The sequence below is a fragment of the Thermothelomyces thermophilus genome, chromosome 2 (genome assembly GCF_000226095.1).
Source record: "Thermothelomyces thermophilus ATCC 42464 chromosome 2, complete sequence".
Lineage (NCBI taxonomy): Eukaryota > Fungi > Ascomycota > Sordariomycetes > Sordariales > Chaetomiaceae > Thermothelomyces > Thermothelomyces thermophilus.
In genome coordinates this window covers 1873743-1893382 of record NC_016473.1, presented here as the reverse complement: position 1 = coordinate 1893382, position 19640 = coordinate 1873743, and the positions used below count along the sequence as shown (strand labels likewise).

The following is a 19640-nucleotide window of genomic DNA, read 5'->3' as shown; positions in this document are numbered from 1 at the left end:
TCGGTTTCGGGTGATCTTTTCCCTGCCACGGCCAGATTGGCGGTGTTGAGACCGACGTCTCGTTCGCTGACCGAGATGCCGGAGTGGGGGTGATCAGTCGAGAGCCCTCCTTGCAAACCGACCAACCGCCACGATGAGTTTGACAAGTCCACGGATCTCGTAATCCGTACTCGTACGCCGCCTTCTCAAGACCTATACGTCTCTTCCGCTTGAGCGCCACTTACGAGCAGGATTAGTGGCGAGCGAGGCAGCCCATTCCATGGATATTCATGAGCGTTTTGCCGTTCATACCCGAAAGGTTATCTACCAACAGACCGACACGGGTCGACCCGCGACGCAGATCATCCGCGACATTTGAGACATTCTGCAACTCGCCGCCCGCGGTCGTCGGTCCGCAAGCGCTAGAGTACGAGTCCATCATGATCGATCAGAACAAAGCGAGACCTTCGCCAGACCAACAATCCCCCTGCCAGCCGCACAGTGCGCTCGCGTAACGCCTGTTGAGACTTCTCCGAAAATGGTTAGCAGCATGGCTTCATCAACCCTCAGCACCTCAAAATAGAACGATCATCTGGCTCCTGCCGACCTTGGCATTACTACACTAGTTCACCAACAAGCAGCAAAAGGGGCTTGCGTGATAGAGTTTCCCGGAAAGCTAATCTGAAACGGGTTAAAGGTAAACAACCACTCGCATCCCAGATCTTGTTCACCGGCAAATTGTTCAGGACTGCCATGGTTCTGACGGACACGTGCAACAAGAGCAACTTGCTGGCGACAATCTGCCCAACGGAGAGCAAGGCTACAGCGTGTATCCGTACACCCATACACTAATAAACAAGATGGCGCCGAGCCCTGGCCGCCCACTGTCTAGGGGGACTCCCTTGCTCGTCTCATATACACTACATGCAGTGCATGCCCGCGTCTCGTGAAAGTTTCCGAGATTGTATGTACTCCGTAGCAATCTCTGCGACATCAAGCCATGATTGGCCGCCACAATCGGCAGCTCCCTCTGTCTGCAAGCACAACGAACCTCCGGGGGGTTTTCTAAGACTAACTTAGCGGAGCTGGGCGAGACAAAAGAGGAATTGCTCTCCCACCTGCCTTCCTTGTACGTTTTGGTCGGCACAATTGCTGCCGTGGAGGGATTTTTCAGGTTGCTGGGACGACATTGACGACCGACCCCGATGGCTCAAGGCAGCCGTCATTCTACACTTTAGAGGCAACGAAACCATGTCCGCATCCAGGATTGTGCTGGTCAGGGGAAAGGAATGATTCCGCTCCTCGGTTAAGAGGCTCACGGTGAGACTGGTGTTGCAGCCGGCCCCTATCCTGCAGCCAACAACCCGTTTCCATACGAATTATGACACGGGTGCAGATCTTTGGCGAGATGCAAGCGGGCCGAAGAAAGGGGCGGGAACAAAGCATCGCCCGATATTCCACGAAAACGGAACGAGTTCTTAACCAACGGCAAGGAAGAACACCCAGAGCGACAAAAAGTCTCTGCCAACACAAGGCACGGTCTCGCCAACATCCAGGTCCGATGGAAGCGAGCCTGGTTCTGCAGTGAGGAGGAAGGATACTGTAACATTCCATCCGGGGCTACCTACAAATATGTACATTGCCGAGTCCGTTGCAGGTTCACCCGCTCTCGAGGACGAACGGTTGCATCTGCCACAGCCAATTGTCAAGGCTCCTGCTGCGGAGCGGTCTGCGTCGTGTAAAAAGGTTAATTTGTTGGCGCCTGCTCGGATGCATGTCAACCGCCTGCGGCACGGTCGAAAGCGTGAAGGGCCGCCAGGATCTGGCCACAAGACACACTACGACGGTCCACGAAAGTCGTTACCGGTGAGAGATTCTGATGAGGGTTGCGACAACGACGACGATGCAACCAACGGCGGCGTCCGATACACCCGTCAAGACTACTTACTCCACGGCACGCGCAACAATGTTTCTCGGGCCCTCGGCCCTTGGGAAGGATGTTGATGATTTTCACCAGCCATGAGCCGCACTGTGCGACCGGCGTGTCGGTTCGCCTTCCTGTAACGCACCAAGAGCAGCAAATTTCACGTGAATGAGTACATACCTACCTTGCTGCTGATTGCCTCATCCTAACTGCACTACATTACTCCGTAGAGGTAAGGACGGGCTTCGGACTTGGGGGCACAAGCGAGCCGTTGCCCTCGTCTGGCTCTCAGTGGTGCGGATACCTTCGGCCTTGCGGTGGTAGACTTCGGGCCTGTTGGCTTTCCTCCCCTGTTTGATGAAGCCCTTGACAATATTCACCCGCCGGTCTGCGACTCTGGGGAATGGCGACGGCTCCACGGGCCCCAGTGGGTTGGAGAAGGGAAAGGGTTGAGAATTGCCGCGAGGGGTGTAGCACCGCAGGTGACAAGCATTCCCGGTGCTCCGTACATGTTGTTCTCGGTCAAATCCAGGGGTCCCGCAAACATGGGCAGAAAGTCGTGTCGTTTTCGTCTTTTTCCCTTTCCAGGAGCGAACAGCCGAGGAAGGTTCTCGCTGGATTTCTTCAAGCCCCTATTCTCCCCTTCCCCCAAAGATCCAGCCGGCGGTTTCGACTAGCGAGCCCGACCCGACTATCAGTGCCGGTGGAGTGAGCTTCTTACTATGTAGTTCCTCCGACATGCCCATCCCTGTCTGTCGGAACGACGCATTGCTCGGCACACCTCTAGTGTACTGTGTAAGAACAGTTGCGCTCTGCAACTTGCGCAATACGCTAGACTGCTAGGACCCAAAAGGCTCGTCCTGGACAGTCCGGGGGAACCTGCTGGTCGGGTCAATAGGGGACGAGATCCGGCATAGGAGCTTCCAGCGGAGGAACAGCCTGCGATCAAGCGGGCAAGACACACAGGCCGACCCGGTAAAACGCTGCGCTACACTACTCCTTGGAAGGAAGCAGGGCGCGCAGGCTGGCGCAACTCCACGTGCCAGTAATCCTTCGCAATGCCGAGAATGGAACTGCTTGCAACCCTCCACCGTCGGCGTCGTATGGCATCCCCACCGGCGTCGCATCTTGTACTCTGTTGGGATCGATTTATTTTCGATAGTTTGTGTGCAATCAACATCGAACGATCTGCGATGCTGCTTTCGTGATATTGCGCAGGGGGACGCCAGTAAGATCGACACTTTGGAGATTCTCCCTTCGACTGCCGGAGCCCCGGACCCCACAGTGGCACACGACTGGATAAACGAGTGTGAGCGCCTCTCCACTCGCATCGACGGAGTACCGACGACGCAGTACGGATTACACTACACGACGCAGTACTTGAGTGGTGTAGTGCACGCTAGTGGACGCAGATACACTAGTGCGCATCACCACCACCCCAAGAGGTGGGGGCTTGGTGCGCAGCCTTTCCGGAGGGTGCACAACCAAGACCACTGCGGAAAGTACCGTATGGGTGTGCGTGTCTGGCCCCCTGCTGACAAGGGATGGCCTGCCCGGGAGTCGCCAAAGAATTCCCGGAAATTTAAGCGAATTGCGCGCGTCGTCAACATCGTCGTATTCTTGGCAGGTTAGGATTTTGCTCCAATATTACGGAGGTATCCGTAGTGTGTTCGAGCTTTGGAGGTGACATAGATAGAGAGCAGAGAGAAAAAAATAAAAGAAAAAATGAAATTAGAAAAAAAAAGGAGGGGAAACGAGAGAAGTTGATGGGAATCCTTCCTTTTCTCTTCTTCCAGAAAACGAGCAACAAAATATAGAAACAATTTTTTTTTTTTTAGAAAATAAGATAAAAACGAAAAACAATGGAAAGGAGAGGAGAGGAAGAAGATAACAGAATCTTGTAGCACGGGACGTATCGTGGTTTGTTCCACCTGCAAGACATCGGGAACCGCACAACAGACACATGTCAGCTCAGGCACCTGTTGTCTGTACGAGTACAATGCAGTGCTGGTACTCTGCATTCGCAAAATGCATACTTTGTACACTACATACATACATACGTGCGGTATCCTCCCAGCTTGGGGATTCTGCACACGCGTGGCAGGAAAGGGTCAGAAGCGGTAATGCAATGGGAGATCGCCGCAACAAGTGCCGTGGTTCCGGCCGGCATGCTGATCGGTGTGGATGGGTGAGCATGCCGGGGCGAATGGTGTCAAAGAGAAACTACTACTGTGTAGTAACTACACTGCGGACGGCAATCCGAGGACGCAATGCAGGTCTGCCGTTATTTGGGACAGGAGTGGGTATCGTTGCTGTGAGTGTCCTTGTGTATCTCTTCCTTTTGAGGAATTTTGTCTCCATTTGACAATCGCGCCAGCTATCACACTAAACTATCCGTATCACACCATCACATTACACTCCTACACTAGTAACTTACACAGTACGTGTCCTGTCCTCAGGAGACATGGGAGAGGCGGGCATCCGGCCAATTGGCAAATGAAAAAAAAAAAAAAAAAGGTTTCTTGATCAACCAGGCCCATCATGAACAAGGCACCTTCCCCGGTCTCGCGACTGCCGCGGCGGGCTCTCGGGCCTGTCGGGACGGCGATCGCAAGCCCTTTTGCGCGCCACTGCGACGGTCAAACGGCAGCTAACTCGATACGTCCAGAGGCCGAGGCTATTTTTAGGGACCGGCACGTTACTACTGCACAGTACCGTGCAATTTGCGATATGGTCCGTGTCAATTTCCACCGCGGAGGAGCCTACACTAGCAGGCGTCGCGCAACTGACCCACCGCGACAACGGGGCTCTGGCCAAGCTTGGCTTTTTTCCGCTGCTTGTCTGGCCGGTACCGACTCGGTTTTGCTGCGTCGCCTTTCCTTTAAAATCCCAAACTTCGGAACCATTAGGAGAAGTAGGTAGGCGAAGGACTAATCTGGCGTGGTTGCATGCTCCTGTCATCATGTTTTCTTCGGTCACAGCGCCCGAAAACGACAAAGTGCAACGTTGTGCAAAGGATTCAGTACACGGTAGTGTACTACGTTCTACAGTATGCCACTACCGAGGCCCCCCGCTTTGTCACCGCCCCCGGTGCTTGTCCGGCAATATCGCAACGGCAATTAGCCTGTTCACCTGGGAAAGAGTCGACCCGTGCAATACACTAGCTTACCTGGTCAACCTGGCCTCCAAGTGGAGTGTACGAGTAAGAAGATTCCAGCTTTCGCCTCGGCAGGGATAATCATTGCGCTGGTTGCGCCGCATCATGCATCCAGCTCGGCACTGCGCTCCGTTCTAAGGGTGAAGATTGAAGGAGCCAGCGCCGATACCGAGGCGAAGAGAAGAGCGACAATGACAACGTTACGTCTTGTTCATCAGTCTTCTGCTGGTCGTTGGGGTTGCATATCGAAAGCGTGATCCTCTCTCGGTCCGTCGGGCACAGCAGAATTGAGCATGGGGGATTCCGCTGGGCGGCGACGCCCCGGAGGAAGGAAAACAACTGTTCAGAGTACGAAGTAACTAATGAGTGCGCCATGTATGCACACTTCGGATGAACCGAGGTTCCCGCAGGGTCGGCTGTTATCCCAGACCTTGTGCCCCCCGTTGGCCAGTCAATCCGCCGCCCAGTTCGGATGGAATGGCCTCTCACACTAGTGTACGTAGTATTCTGTTGTGACATTGAGGCCAACGCGCATTTGACGAAATTCGTACATAGTAGTGAGTGGGGGAAGTGCATCCTTGGACAAGCATAGCGTTCCAAGTATATACCATATCTCCCGCCTTGCTGCTAATAAAAGAAGTCGACATATATTGTCCCAGATCTGGGAAATCGGCAGAATCGTACTATGCGAGGGTCCTATTAATGACCTCGAGGCGAGTATAGTGTATATCACATCATTTAATGCCCAGATTTATTTCCCCGATAATACCACCATGCAATGCCGGACAGTAATACATAGTTACGTTTTGATCGCCTTGTCATGCGGAGAACGCGTGACCGCTCGTCCGACTTTGCATCGGACGTTATCTGCGACCAGTTGTCCTGGACAGCACGGCTTGTGGATGGCTCAAGCGTTCGCTGCCGCGGAACATCGGAATTGCTGATTAACTAATGACGGAGACCTCGACAATTCTCGAAGGACAGCAGAGGAGGAACTCAGCACCAATTTCGGGGACGTGCATGCCGTTGCAACCGAGAGGTGCCACCGCTCCGCAGCGTATTGTCACCGGGAGTGGCAGCCGGAGCACTACTAGCGTTGGAGGTGGAAACGGGCTCAAAATAGAGTCCAATCGCGGCTGTTTGGTGAGGTGCCCTCAACCGGCCTCTCGGGAACAGGACGCTGTAAAAGGACATGAATGCTCTTCCTCCGGGGTCCTATCCCCGTTATCAACGGCGGTCTGATAAACCCGAAGCATTCCATGGTGAAGGCAATTGCGCAAGAACGTGGTCGTCGATTGGAGACTAGGGACCCCAGGAAATTCCAGAAACGACAGCGGCGTTCTACCGATGGAAGTATGCTTCATGCTGGAGCGGAAGAAACTCGCCTGAACACCTGAAGGCCTACTCGGTACCGTGGGTAGGCGAGTCCCCAGTGTCCCTTCTCCGTCCCATTAGCAAAAAGGGAGAAAGAAAGAAAAGAGCTGCTGCATCGGCAATTCCGTTTTGCCTCAAAGTGCTGGAAGAAGGCCATCCACCTTGTCTGATGCCTCGTGCTGAGATCTGGTGCGCAGGCTTTTCGGGTGGGTAGCGACGGCCTCGGGCATGCGATGACACGCCTCTTGAACCTTGCATAATGCCTTGCACAAGGTGCATGCGGCTTCGAAGTGTTGTTGCTACAGGAGCTTAACGTTACACATGTTGGAAGTCCCGGGCAACGGCTCAAGGGGTCATGTCGTATTGATCCATTTTTCCCAGGCTGATGATGCTAATGCAGTGGTCAAGCGGATCCCGATAGGTATAAACAACTAACTTTTTTTTAAGAACTGTTTCCTTTCTCGAATTGATTCACAGGAATCTCTTCTCGAAGAACAGTCGTCGAGGTCACATTTCGACGAGAAAGCCGCCGAGTGCGGTCCGAGCGTTGGCGAGATCGGCCATTCTCCAGGGGCCATGCGTCCGCGGTAACGCCGGTGGGAAAAGAACGTTCCCTCGATTACCCCAGCTGTCTCCTCAGTCCTCCCAATAGTTCGGGGGTCGGCGCAGAGCCTTGAACCAGCAGCAAATGGCATCGGATATACTCCGTAGAACTCTCAAAAGCACATGGACGGTTGCTGGGCAATTGTTTATGGCAGGGGCTGCGCCAAGTTCCTTGTTAGGTCAGGTATCCGATCCGACTGGGGCTCAAGGGCCGTCTTCCCGGCCGAGCACAAGTGCGTCGCCTGAAAAGGCGACGCAAATATCTCAACTGCGGTTGGAAGTAATGACTTGTATGGGAGACAGCAGCAGTCTGTTTCCAGGAGGATGGCACTGCAGGCTCCTTCGCCGCTCGTGCGTGATCAACGGGCGTCGATGTCCGTCTGGTTGTGGATGGATGATTTCAGTAGCCTTCTGCAGGACGCTCGACTAAGCCCACCCCCTCATGCCTCAACTTTTTACGGCGGCACGAGTTGCCGCCAACAACTCGACATTCTCCAGCAATCTGACCACTCCACGTCATGCCTCAAAGGAGCACTGACCGGATTCTAGAGCGGCCCGATAACGACGTAGCGCTGTTGGTGTCCCTCGGAGCAAGAAAACATGAGGTCCTGAAGGGTTGATGGTTCTTTGTAGCGGTCTCGCCGACTTGCACCTCGTTGGACCGGCTTTGTGCCCTTCTCTCCGGGAATGTCTGCAGGAGGGGTCTGGATCGTCTGATGGCAGCCTGGCGGTCGCTCAACTTCGGAGGTGACCACACCAGGACGGCTCGCACGGTCACTCCTCTTCCCTGAATCTCATGCAGACCAGCAGTCCAACTGGCGCATGCTGAGACTGTCCGTCACAAGCGGTCATTCCTGGAAGAGATGGAGTAACTAGTGGTTAAGATGCCCAACCTAGACAGTTCCTCCTCTAGGGACCTTGAGCACACGCGCTTTCAAGCTGCTTCGCCACCTGAGAAGGCGCGGCACACTGGAATAGGGAAGCTTGAACTGCTGCCTATGCATTCCGTCTTCACACTGTCTGTCAGGCTTATCTTGCTGGCTGTATGTGAGAATATGTATGGAGCGAAGAGAGATTGGTTGCCAGAACTGTGCCGTCGTGCCTCTATGTGAATGAGGATACTGGCGGCTGTGTTGTCTCTCAACGCTTCAACGAGGCATGATGTCTCAACACCCAATCTCCGCCTTTCGTCTTTGGGACACTTCCATCAGTACGGGGAGAGGTTTCGTAATTGAGCGCAATAATGGACGGAAGCGACCTTTGATTTATTTCCCTGGAAGCCGATATGACAGGATACGATCGGAATGAGTTTGCGAGGCTTGGTTTGAGGTTGTCGAGTACTGAACTCTGTCGGTTGCTGACCATCGAGGTCGCATGCGTCGCCAGACATATGTATGGTACATAGTGCCCTGGGCAGCATGAGGTAGCGGTATTCTAGTACGGATCGTTTACCGCGCAGCACCGGCGACGCAAACAGCATATAGTGCAGCTGTCGATACCAGTCTGGCTTCTGTTTCGGCCTCGTGGAGTCAGCATGTTGCATATACCCATCTGCTCCTATAGTCCTCAAGGCTCTCGATCTGCATGCTGAGTGGAGCAGCCACCTGCGTCAAACATCTAAAAGAAACCCAAGAATAAGCTTCAACTCAAAGTTAGAGTATGTACAACCTACGCAGCACAGCAGAGTTCAAAGCCGTAAACGGCCAACTGACGCTCGGTCGCGCGGTTTCAAAACGAGAAAATTGCTGGCGGGGATGGCTAGAAGACAGATGACCCATACTGAACGATCTATTGATACTCGCGATAGAGATCGGGGTGAGTAGCGATGTGAAACCAGAGTTTGGAGAAGCTGACGAATAGCTGTTTTCAGGCAGTTGCAGAGCCGTACGATTTCTTTCAAGGCAGAAACCGGTGCTCTATTGCGGCTCATGCCTGCCCGCCCGGAGGTCTAAGCACCAAAGGAAGGCACGAATTACCACAAGTTGCCACAAGTTCATGACACGTTCTCAGTCTCTGGAAGCCACAGGCAACACGCTGCTCACAATTTCTGGAAGCGATTTAGGACGGGGCGCAGACAGCTGCCGGCACTTGAAAGGAACCCCACAGGCTGGCCCGTCCCGTCGATCCCGCCCCGTCAAACCCCTGGTCTGGACACCTGGACTTGGGACGGGCAAGAGCCAGGGGAGGAAAAACCCCGAATTTTGCTTCGTGATCGCGCTCTTCCACTTTCCTCGCGTGGCAGCAGCTGGCAGAGCGGGCTCGTGGATTGAACGGCTCGCGGATGAGACCAGGCTCCTGTCCAGCTCCAATTGCCGTTCCCTCGTGCCGTCAGACCAACGACGGCGCCCCTTCCACGACCGCGCCATGGACAGCATCGGGGGCTTGTTCACGACCCTGTCGGGGTACCTTACGCCGGCCTTTCTCGTCCTCTCGCCGGTGCTTTCATACAGCGACCAGGCTTACTCGATGTACCGGACGAGGACGAGCGCCGGATTCAGCCTCGACATCCCGCTCATTATGCTCGTCGCGTCGCTGCTTAGGTACGCTCGTCCAACTGGGTTCCACTCACCTACGCGCCTCTTCAGAGACGACGCTAACGGATGTGTTTGCGCGTGCGTGCACGCGGCCTCGTCTTCTACTCTAGGATATTCTACTATCCCGGCGCGAGATACGACAATGCGCTGCTTGCCCAGTCCTGCGTCATGGTGGCAATGCAAGTGGTGCTGCTCAAGATCGGCCTGGATTACCGACCACCGCCCTATTCGAGGGGAGGCGACGCTGCAGTCCCCTTTGCCCGAGTGAATGAAATGAGACGTCCCTTTGATTTTTGGCAATGGAGATCGCCGAAACCGTGGGTTACCCTCGCAAAGATACCATTACCGCTGAGCGTGGGGAGGTGCTGACCTTTTTTTGCGGGGCCAGATACTGGCAGTTCTTGCTGGGCCTGCTCGCTGCCCTTGTGGTCTGCGAACTCCTGCTGGCGCCAGTTCCTTCGGTGTACCAGACGTACTCGTCGTTGATCGGCGTGGTTGGCCTTTCGGTTGAAGCGACGTTGCCCATTCCGCAGATCCTGGCGAATATGCGATCCCGGTCCTGCAAGGGGTTTCGCCTCTCGGTGCTGGCCAGCTGGCTGATTGGCGACAGCATGAAGATGTTTTGGTTTTTCACGTCAACGACATCAATCCCGATAGCGTTCAAGGTCTGCGGCATGTTTCAGGCTGCATGCGACTCGTTCCTCGGTGTGCAGTACATGATGTATGGCGACGGCGGGCCGGCTTCAAAGGAACACGCGAGCCCCACCTGGCAACATGAGCTGCAGTCGAATGGCTTTTCCACAGCGAGCGGCCATACCAGGACTCCTGGACGGAGGACATCAACAACGGAGAAGACGATATGAAAAATTTTGCAATGCGTCGATGACAGGGACATGTTTGGATAGATATAGACTAATAATAGAAGCCCAATTGTAATTATGGTAACGCTCTGTCCAGCTCAAAATCTTTTCTCCTTTCCGCAACAGATTGGGAAGTTGCAGGGGCACTGCAACGCGACCCTTGTGAAGGGGTGGATGCCAAGACTGCCAGTGTTTATGAATGATTGTTAGCAAGAAACATCCGACCACTGAACTCTGGTAGGCAAAATCCACCATTATCTTGGAATATTATGTTCCTGATGCATTGCAAGGAACTGCACAATCTGAGTGATTTCCAAGCTGCATTTTGATGAGATTGAGGGCGGTGTAAGCCTGGCTTCTGTGAGGCTTCTACTGACAGCAGAAGTCCCGACAAGCTGTCGCGCACTGGTGTTTATTCTCAGCTAGACAACCTGACCCAGCAACTGCTGCTACATCTCGCCTTGTCACATTCACTTCTCCATCCAACAATAAACAACCAGGCCGAGAAAGCCAGGGCTACTCACAACATCCCGAACCTTGGCATTGAATTCGACGTCATCCGCAGCTCTCAACTTGGCATTGGGCGTATGTACATGGTCTCCGCACTCTGCAGCGGCTGAGCTCGACTTCGGTCGCCCGTTTGCGCCCCGTGCGCCCCGTGCGTGGGCTGGGTCGAGGAGGACGAACCGGTGCAGAGGGAAGAGGTTCAAGGGGTATTGTCCCCCAAGGAGCCAAAGAAGTCGGCACTTGACGACTTCCCCAGCTACTAGTAAGTCGCAAACTCGCCTTTGTCAATGTCAGTCGATAAGGTGTATGGCCCTCTTGGCTTTTGCACTATGCTTCGAGTGTTCATTTGGTCGATATTCAACATTTTTCCACTGGCTCTGTTGGACCTTCCTAACACGGCCGACTCTTGCTGTTGCCTCCATTTTGTGACACCGGGCACTTGAGGAAGTCTCAACTTGAACATGAGAGAATGCTCCTTTCAGGTTCAGCTTCTCTTTTCTCCTGTCATCGAATTAGTCCTTTCTTTCCTCTCCCGCCCTTGCTTGGCTAGTCTCCAGAACAACGGGTGGGCATCTCAGAAGAAACAAGTGTTTCATCCTGATCAACATCTGTTTGTTCACTTGCTATACTCCCTATCTGAGGATACCATTGCCATCATGGTTCCTCTCGTCCTCAGACTTTGACCACCCAAGGCCACCCGCACGCTCCCTATTCCGGCGGATTAGAGGCAGCTGTGTCAGTCCAGCCCTATCAGTCACAGCCTAGAGTCTATTCCTTCACCCCCTTTGCCCTCCCTCCTTACATCCTTCCCTTTCTCTCCTCTCCCGAGCCCCTTTTGTTGATCATCCCTGAACTCGAGCCATGACTATTATTGTCGTTCCTTCACAATTCACCACCAAGCACTGGCTTCTTTTTAATTCAACGCCGAGAGTTATATGACTGACTGGGTTCACGTTGGTTGCAGCCCGACCTCCTCCCTCACACCTCCGCCACGCCCCGGTCGACTCACAGACCGGCTTGCGCTCCCCATCGTCAACCTCACCGTCATCGACTCAGCTAGTAGCCCTAGGACCCGCGCGCGGGTCCCCGAACTCAGCCCACGCTGCCCACGTTTAATTTATTATCGCTGGCCGCCTCGAACTCTATTCCTTTTTCCATTTCTCTTTTCAAACAACTCGCTGAGCTCGACCATCTTCCCTTCTTTCAACCACCATCCCGACCATCTCAGTACCTTGGCCATCACGCTCAATCATTGAAAGGTACGTGGATCCACATGCTTCTTTACCTCGTTATATTGTCAAGTTGGTGGCGTCGGCAAGCTCGCCGGCGAGCTGGCGCCGTCGCCCGAGCTCTTCGATCAGTTACGCCGACTGGGTCTCGAAATTGACTCGAGTGGGAGGCGTCCTTCATCCCCCGACTACGAACACTCCCTCATCTCGTTCAACTTCAGCTCAGATCTGAGACACTCTGGCCAGAGATTTGGGAACTGCCTCGTCTGAAGCCAGCTCGAGATATTGTTCTCTTACCCAAGAATTACCGGAGACACTCCAGTTGGCTCAGCCCCCACCGCCTCCTGAACTGTTCACACTCATCCTCTAACAGTCAACTGATCACATTGTGAACTCTTGGTTCTTTCCGCTTACCTCGAGTTTCTCGGTGTCCATCACTAACCGCTAGTCTTTAGAAATCTGAGCCAACCTCACTTCCATCTCTGTGCGTGTTCGCCTGCAAAACGCAGATTTTTCCCTTTGAGGAAGAAGAAAAGATGCCGCCCAAGGAGAGAGCAGCCAACTTCAAAACGTACGAGGCACAGTCTCGTCTTCTCGCCGCGCTGGTAGCCTCACTGGAGGGTCACCGATTTGACTACAAGAGTAAGTGGAATGTCTCAGTCATTGGCATGCCCTTCTCAACCCTTCCTTACCCTTTGTCTCCTCCCGTTGCTTCCGGCCGGCCATCGGTCGGGACTCAACTTGACCACCTTGCATGCCTAGACCACGACGGGCTGGGGGCAGCTGCGGGAAACGAACGGCGCCGAGAGGGCATTCGCGAAGTTCATCCCATCACGTCGGATCTGTTGAACCCAGAGTCTGGTGCTGACCATGGCTCTTTCTGAACTCCCCAGAGATTGCCCAGTACCATGGCGGCGGGGTCACCGAGTCTGCTATGGAGCACAAGTTCCGGCTTGCGAGAGCCCAGGCCGAACTCATCAAAGTCATGGTGGCCAACGATAGAGATCCCGGGGACTACGACATTCCTAACCTGACCAAGGCCGGTAAGACTAGCCGACTCTTCCCGCCGTTCCCGCCGCCCTCTCCGTCGTTGCCGACCCTATCCTCGCTGCTGCTGTTGCTGCCTCTCCGGCAACCCACCACCCTCCCCTGCGATTAGATCCGAGCTCAAGAACCAGAAGTCTTTGTCTGGCATCCGTGAACGGAAGCTGACCTGGTTTTGCAGAGATTCAAAAGTTTTTCGGAGCCAGCACCCCGGATGGCGTGGGCTTCCAGTTTCGCGGCATCAAGAGGGGCAGCGATGTCCTCAAGGCTGCGGTGGAAAATGGAGACGACCCCGTCGATGCCTTTGCCCGCTTCTTGAGGGGGGGCTCGAGTGCTGCGGGCAGTGCGCCGGCTACGCCGAGCACGACCAAGAGGGCCCGGACCACCAAGGCCGCCGCGCCCGGTTCGGGTGCTACTCCCAGCAGCAAGCGCCACAAGGCCATCAAGATCGAGCCCGAGCTCGACGATGATGAGGACTCTCCGGAGATCGACTACTCGGAGCTCGACACAACTCCGACCAAGACCAAGGCCAAGCCGGCTCGGTCTGCCCAAATCCAAGCCAAGTCCGCTCCCGGAACCAGGGCCCCGACCCCTCGCCATGTACCCATTGCACCGGCCCCCCCACGCTCTGCAGCAGCCTCTCCTGCTCCCCCCTCGTACAACCTGGCTCCCATTCCCGGGGTCGCTTCAGCCTCCTTGCCCAACGGATATATCAACATGGCCACTGGACTCGGTTACAATGTGATGGCTCCTCCCACCAGCATGGATAGTGCCGCTCCCTTTACAGCCGGCTCGCAGGCCATGGGGATGGCCCAAGCACGCCGCGGTTCCGCCTACTCTACCGGCAGCTACACCGCCGCCAGCAGCCCGGCCACTCCAAACATGTCGTGGCAGGACCCAACCCCCTCCCCAATGAGCAACGCGGCGAGTGTCAACAACATGCACAACATGGGGGACATGAGTCTGAACATGGGCGGTCAATACCCTGCCGTGCCCGGCACCGCCGATGTCACAAGCGGCATGACCGTGAGCATGGCCAGCCTCGATGCGGCCACGACCATGTCCACCAGCAGCAACATGCCATCGTTCAACGCAAGCGCGGTCCATGCCGCCCCCTCGCCCTCCGAGTCCAGCTTCGACATGATCACCCAACCCACTGCCACCTCCTCCAGCGCGACAGGTGCCGCGACGCCTGGCATGTACGCGACCGCGAAATCAACCGAGGCTTCTCAGGAGTTCCTCCCCTCGCAGGGCTACGGCAGCGCCTCCAGGCATGTCGCCCCCGTCAATGGCCACTCGAGCCATAGCAACAGCGGAGGTTACAGCAACTTCGACCAGCACGAGGCCGAGCTCGCGGCTCAGGTCGATTTCGGCGGTTTTGAGGTTCAGGATGAGGAAAGCGATTACGATGATGCCGGCGAAATTTGAGCCGGGTCCGGCCGCCCCGCTCTGGCGGAATCCCACCGTTAGGGCCTCGACGACTCTGCGGGCAAGCTCTCCGGCCCATAACTTTGTTTCTTGTAATGTACATGTGCGCCGCCCATACCGGGACATGATGGGCAGTCCACCCCGATATTACCAGCACCTTATTATCGCCTGAAGCGAAGCTGCCACACTATACAACATCCCTCACCACTCTTGGTACTCTGAGGACCTGTAACGGCGGGCTTTTAGAGGAAGTCGGTCCGGAGAATCAAATGGGCAACAACAAGGGGGAACATCGTCCTCGCTCACGCAATAAGACATACGTCTGCTACAAGTGTGTCACTTTTCCTTTTCTTTTCCTTCGTTTTCTTTGTTTTTCTGTCGGCGGTTATCGGTTGCTTTTTCCCTCTCCACCTAGGACCGACCGACTACGGCCGACCCGTCTGGTTGGCACAGAGAGGGAGGGTCTTGTGTTCAAAACTCGATGCCTTTTGTCGTGAAAGGACACAATTGGGGCTCAGAACGGATACGGATTCGGGAAGGCGGAGGTTAGTCTACTACTGGTTGATCAGGTGCCACTCCACTCTTCGTGACGGGCTTCGGAGCCTTTTCTTCTTCTTCCCTCTTTTTTTCTATTTCGGAGTGGCTCGCATTTGTCTGTGGAGAGGGCGGACAATATGCCATGGAACGTGCTGATGCATGGATGTGGAGGGAATCATACCATTCGCGAAGTCGTTTTTTGATGGTTTCCTTTTATGACAACGGTCGATAGGTAGACTACCAGGCTTGATGTACATGCTATAATATGTAACTTACTAAACAAAAATGGAACCACATAAACCAAGGTGTTCAGCTCCATCTCATAACCTCCGGCCGTGCTTCAGGAACGCGGAAGTTCACCAGGAATGGGTGAAATATGCTCACCCACGTTCATTCTGTATGTGCCAAAGCGGCCGTGAATTTGGTGATGAGTAAAACAGCCTCACAATTGTTTCCTCCACCAACGCGCTGTTACCTATCCATTCCGCGCAGTCCATAGTTCAACTTGCTGAACGCAACAGCTGCCATGACCTTATATAATCTATCAAGCACTGCTACCGTGCTTTTGTGCCTGCCTCCATCACTGCGCTAATAAAATAGCCACCCTCGTAATCCGTATACCGGTAAAACCCAGCCCTACCGGAGTCAGCCGAGCAAGAAATCCCACAACGCATCCGGGTCGACATAATCATGGTGGATGATGTTCACCAGCCAGGTGTCCGCCCTGACGGCCTCCAGGAACCGCTCGCTGTCCGAACCCCTCGGGTAGATCTTGGCCCACTCGCGCCAGATCCCAAAGGCCTCCTCGCTCCACGCGCGGAAGCTGACCTCCTCGATGATGGTCGGCGTGACGATCTCCTTGCCCGGGAACACGCCCCACGTCACCGCGTTGGTGCTCGCCTCGCGCTGCTCCGCGGGGGCGGCGGCCGTCGGCGGTGGTGGTGGGGGCAGCACCGTGTCGGAGCTGACAAAGTCGCCCCTGGCGTTGGTGGCGTAGAAGCAGACGGCGTTCTTCATCTCGGGCCGCTTCAGCTTCTGCTCGAGCACCTCCCAGTCCTTGGACGGCAGGAAGAACTCGACAAAGGCCTTCTGGAAGACGAACCCGTTCTGGGGACCCCAGCCGAAGACGGGGTCGCTCGAGCGCAGGCCGTTGACGGCCGGCTGGGAGGCGAGGGTCCACCAGCCCTTGGAGTTGAGCGCGACCAGGCGGTCGCGGATCTTGTCCGTCTCGGGGCTGAAGCTCTCCTCGCTCCAGGGAATGGTCGGCAGCTCGCCGCGGAGGTGGCGGATGAAGATGTCGCTGACGTCGCGGGGCGTCGCCGGCGCGCCCCAGAGCTGCCGCGCCTGGGCGACCGTGACGTGCAGGCTGACGCCGTAGCCGTCGATCTGCCCGTAGGCGGGCGAGCGGGCGTCGCCCCAGCGGCCGTTGGGGAAGTCGTCCCACGTGGCCTCGCGCCCGAGCACGCCCTCGCCCTCCGAGATGGCGAGCGTGTTGGCGCGCGAGTTGATGGGCTCCGCCGGCACGCTGGCCTCGAGCGGGGTGGCCTCCCAGTCCGGGTGGGAGGCCGACCGCTCCTGCACGATGACCCGGTCGCGCGGGTCCGAGCCGACGGAGGGTTTCCGCCTCAGGTGGGGATGATCGTGCGATGACTGTTCCGGCGTGAGCCCGTTGATGCGGAGGAACCGCACGTCCGGGAGGGGGTTCCGGTCGACGGCCGCACCCTCCGCCTCCTCCGGGGTGAGCGGGGCGATGAGGCCGGTCCGCTCGACGATGAAGGAGACGGCCTTCTCGAGGTTGAGCGTGTAGAAGTGGAAGCCCCTCGGGCCCCCGGTCCTGCTCTTGATCTCCTTGATCTGCTCGACGAGCTCGCTGACGATGTCCACGCCGACCTCCTTCACCTTCTCGTCGTCGTTCCTGACCGCGTCCAACCGGGCCATCAGCGGTTCCGGGATCTTGGCGTGGCTGAGCTTGGTCGTCCGCTTGATCATCTGGTAGCTCTGGATGGGCATGAGGCCCGGGATGATGGGTATGTCCTTGAAGGCCCCGCTCGGATGCTCGCGCAACGTCTTCTCGAAGTGCTTGTACGCCTCGATGTCGAAGAAGAGCTGGGTCATGATGAAGTCGGCGCCGGCCCGGGTCTTCTCGACCAGGTACGGAAGGTCGTGCTCCAGGCTCTGCCCCAGGGGGTGGCTCTCGTCCGCGTGGCCCTCCGGATATGCCGCGACGCCGATGCAGAAGTAATCGCCGTGCATCTTGCGGATGTAGCGGACAAGGTCCACGGCCCACGAGAACTCCTCCTCTTCGTCCGGCTCCGGCTCGCTGACGTCGAGGTATTCGGCCCTCCTGGGCGGGTCTCCCCTAAGCGCGAGGATGTTGCGGATCCCGAGGGCTTTCGCGTCGTCGAGAGCCTTGTCGATCAGGCGGCGGCTCATGTTGGTGCAAGTGAGATGGAGACATGTGGTGAGGCCCAGCTCCCGCTGGCAAATCTCGGCCAGCTCGAGCGACTTGACCGCCGTCGAGCCCCCCGCGCCCCAGGTGACGTTGACGAAGAGGGGGCGCAGTGCCCTTGCCATGCGGTCGAGGCGGCCGCGGAGGTTGGAGAAGCCCATGGCGGTCTTGGGGGGGAAGAACTCGAGCGAGAAGTAGTGCTGCCCCGCGGGCAGGGCAGCGATCTTGTCCGTGATCTTCTCCATCGCGTGGTTCTTGACGGCCTCGGGGGGCAATTCCAGGCTCGGAAGAAATTCGCCCATCGACGTCGTTTTCTTGCTGAAGTGTCAAGAAGTTGGGATTTTCGTCCTGACGAGATGGGAGAATGCAAAGGTCAAATGATCACGGACCGACCGGTTGAGCCACAGGCCCGGACTCGATGGTGGGATGGTGGGGTACGGGCTTCCGAGGAGCGGAAGCTTGCAACAGAGTGCGACCAACAGGGAAATAGGTAAGACAGCTGATTTATTTGTTTCTTCTTTTTTTTTCTCCTTTTACGTTTTTTCTTCCTTTCTTTTCCGTTGTTGATGTTGGTGTTGGTTGAGAATACAATTGCGCCGGGAGGCCGGCCTTTTCAACCCCAACCTACATCCATAGTGTGCAGAGCCAGATAAAGTTCAGCCGGGCCCTTCCCCGGGGGCCCTGGAATCTTGGGTAGGGATTTCACTTTTTCCAGCGGGCACCAAGTTGCACTGCAATCGTTGCCGGCAGCTAGTAACCCCACCTTTTTTTTACGTATGTGTGTAGCACGTGGGGTATGCTAGCGGGGCGCTTTGCCACGGGACTTTGCGGCAAGCCAGTTCGACAGCCCGTGCCAGGCCGTTTTGGCCGTTTCCCCGCCAAAAGCTCTCGAGAAGCCACCAGGAAAGTAAACAGCCACAAAGTTACGGGCGTGGTGGCAGCGGGGTGATTGGCGACCCGGGACCTGCGGTAGCGTACCCGGGAACATGGCGCATCGATGCGCGACTGCGGAGAAAAGCAGCTTCCCAGCCCGGAAGGATCGAGCTCCCCACGAGAACGTGCTACGGAGCATAGGGCCCTGAAGCTAGAGGGAATGTCGATATTGGGGATGCCGATGGATGTTCCAAAGACGTGGGGCACGGGGTAGCTTTGATGCACTCTTTGCATTCCCCGCGTTCAGGTCACAAGTCTGCAGGGTCGAGGGGCTTACTGAACAAGTTTCCCATATTCGACGGACATGCATCGTCCACAGTTTGGTCGAATTCGGACACCAAGGATCTCGACGAAGCGGCAAACCCAACCACGGCAAAGTCAACCCTGACGCAGAACGAATTAGCTCTGAGCTGGGCACGACATACTGCGTAAGCGACGGACATGTTGGGAAGAAAGCTCAGCTAAGCCATGCTAGCCTCATGCTCAACTCACGACCGCAAGCCTCGCCACGACCAAGAGGTTAGGGTTATGGGGGAGCTTGGTCGTTGATGAGTCGGTTTACCGGAATGTTTGCAGTCATCAGGGCGCCAGTGGTGGGAAAGTAGGATACACGAAAGAAAAGACTCACCACTAGCTCCCATGGTCAAGATTGACCGAGAGTTAAGTACGCAGGGGTATGGAGTAGCCTAGCTAGTGAAGGACTTTGTGAAGAGCGCGGAAAACTTGCTGTGTAGATGCATGCATGCGCAGGAACCAGCACGCATTTTATTTTCGCATATCCACGGACAGCAATGGTCAGAAAGGTACCAAGGAATAGTACCCAAGGTAGGTAAGGGTATGCATGGATGGGAATGTCCAGATCTTGCTTCAGGTCATCACCGCATCATGGTTGCCGCGCAGATGGGGCACTCGTGATGATGGTTTTAAACAAGGGCATTTTGAGAGTCAATCTCGACACACATTCGGAATCGCCGGCAGCGTGGTGCAGTTTGGTGGCTGGCTGGCGATGATTTGAGCTGTGGTCTTGGATTGTGAAATGGGAGAAAAGGAAGCAGTAGTAATTTCTCGGCCCATCTTGTAGA

The 19640-nt window shown here is 55.9% G+C and overlaps 3 protein-coding genes across 3 annotated transcripts; 2 read left to right on the top strand and 1 right to left on the bottom strand.

Moving 5' to 3' along the window:
* Positions 1-8674: 8674 nt before the first annotated feature.
* MYCTH_2300978 (uncharacterized protein) lies at positions 8675-10531 on the top strand. Its single transcript, XM_003661453.1, has 3 exons — positions 8675-9577; positions 9682-9888; positions 9960-10531. Exons 1-3 carry the CDS (start codon positions 9402-9404, stop codon positions 10432-10434), a joined length of 858 nt encoding a protein of 285 aa, XP_003661501.1. The 5' UTR covers positions 8675-9401; the 3' UTR covers positions 10435-10531.
* A 2024-nt stretch (positions 10532-12555) lies between these two features.
* On the top strand, positions 12556-14774 carry MYCTH_2300975 (uncharacterized protein). The gene is made up of 3 exons (XM_003661452.1): positions 12556-12809; positions 13061-13210; positions 13393-14774. Exons 1-3 carry the CDS (start codon positions 12704-12706, stop codon positions 14637-14639), a joined length of 1503 nt encoding a protein of 500 aa, XP_003661500.1. The 5' UTR covers positions 12556-12703; the 3' UTR covers positions 14640-14774.
* Positions 14775-15489: 715 nt separating this feature from the next.
* On the bottom strand, positions 15490-18260 carry MYCTH_2300974 (uncharacterized protein). Its single transcript, XM_003661451.1, has one exon. The coding sequence runs from the start codon at positions 17925-17927 to the stop codon at positions 15822-15824; it is 2106 nt and encodes a 701-aa protein (XP_003661499.1). The 5' UTR covers positions 17928-18260; the 3' UTR covers positions 15490-15821.
* Positions 18261-19640: the final 1380 nt, after the last annotated feature.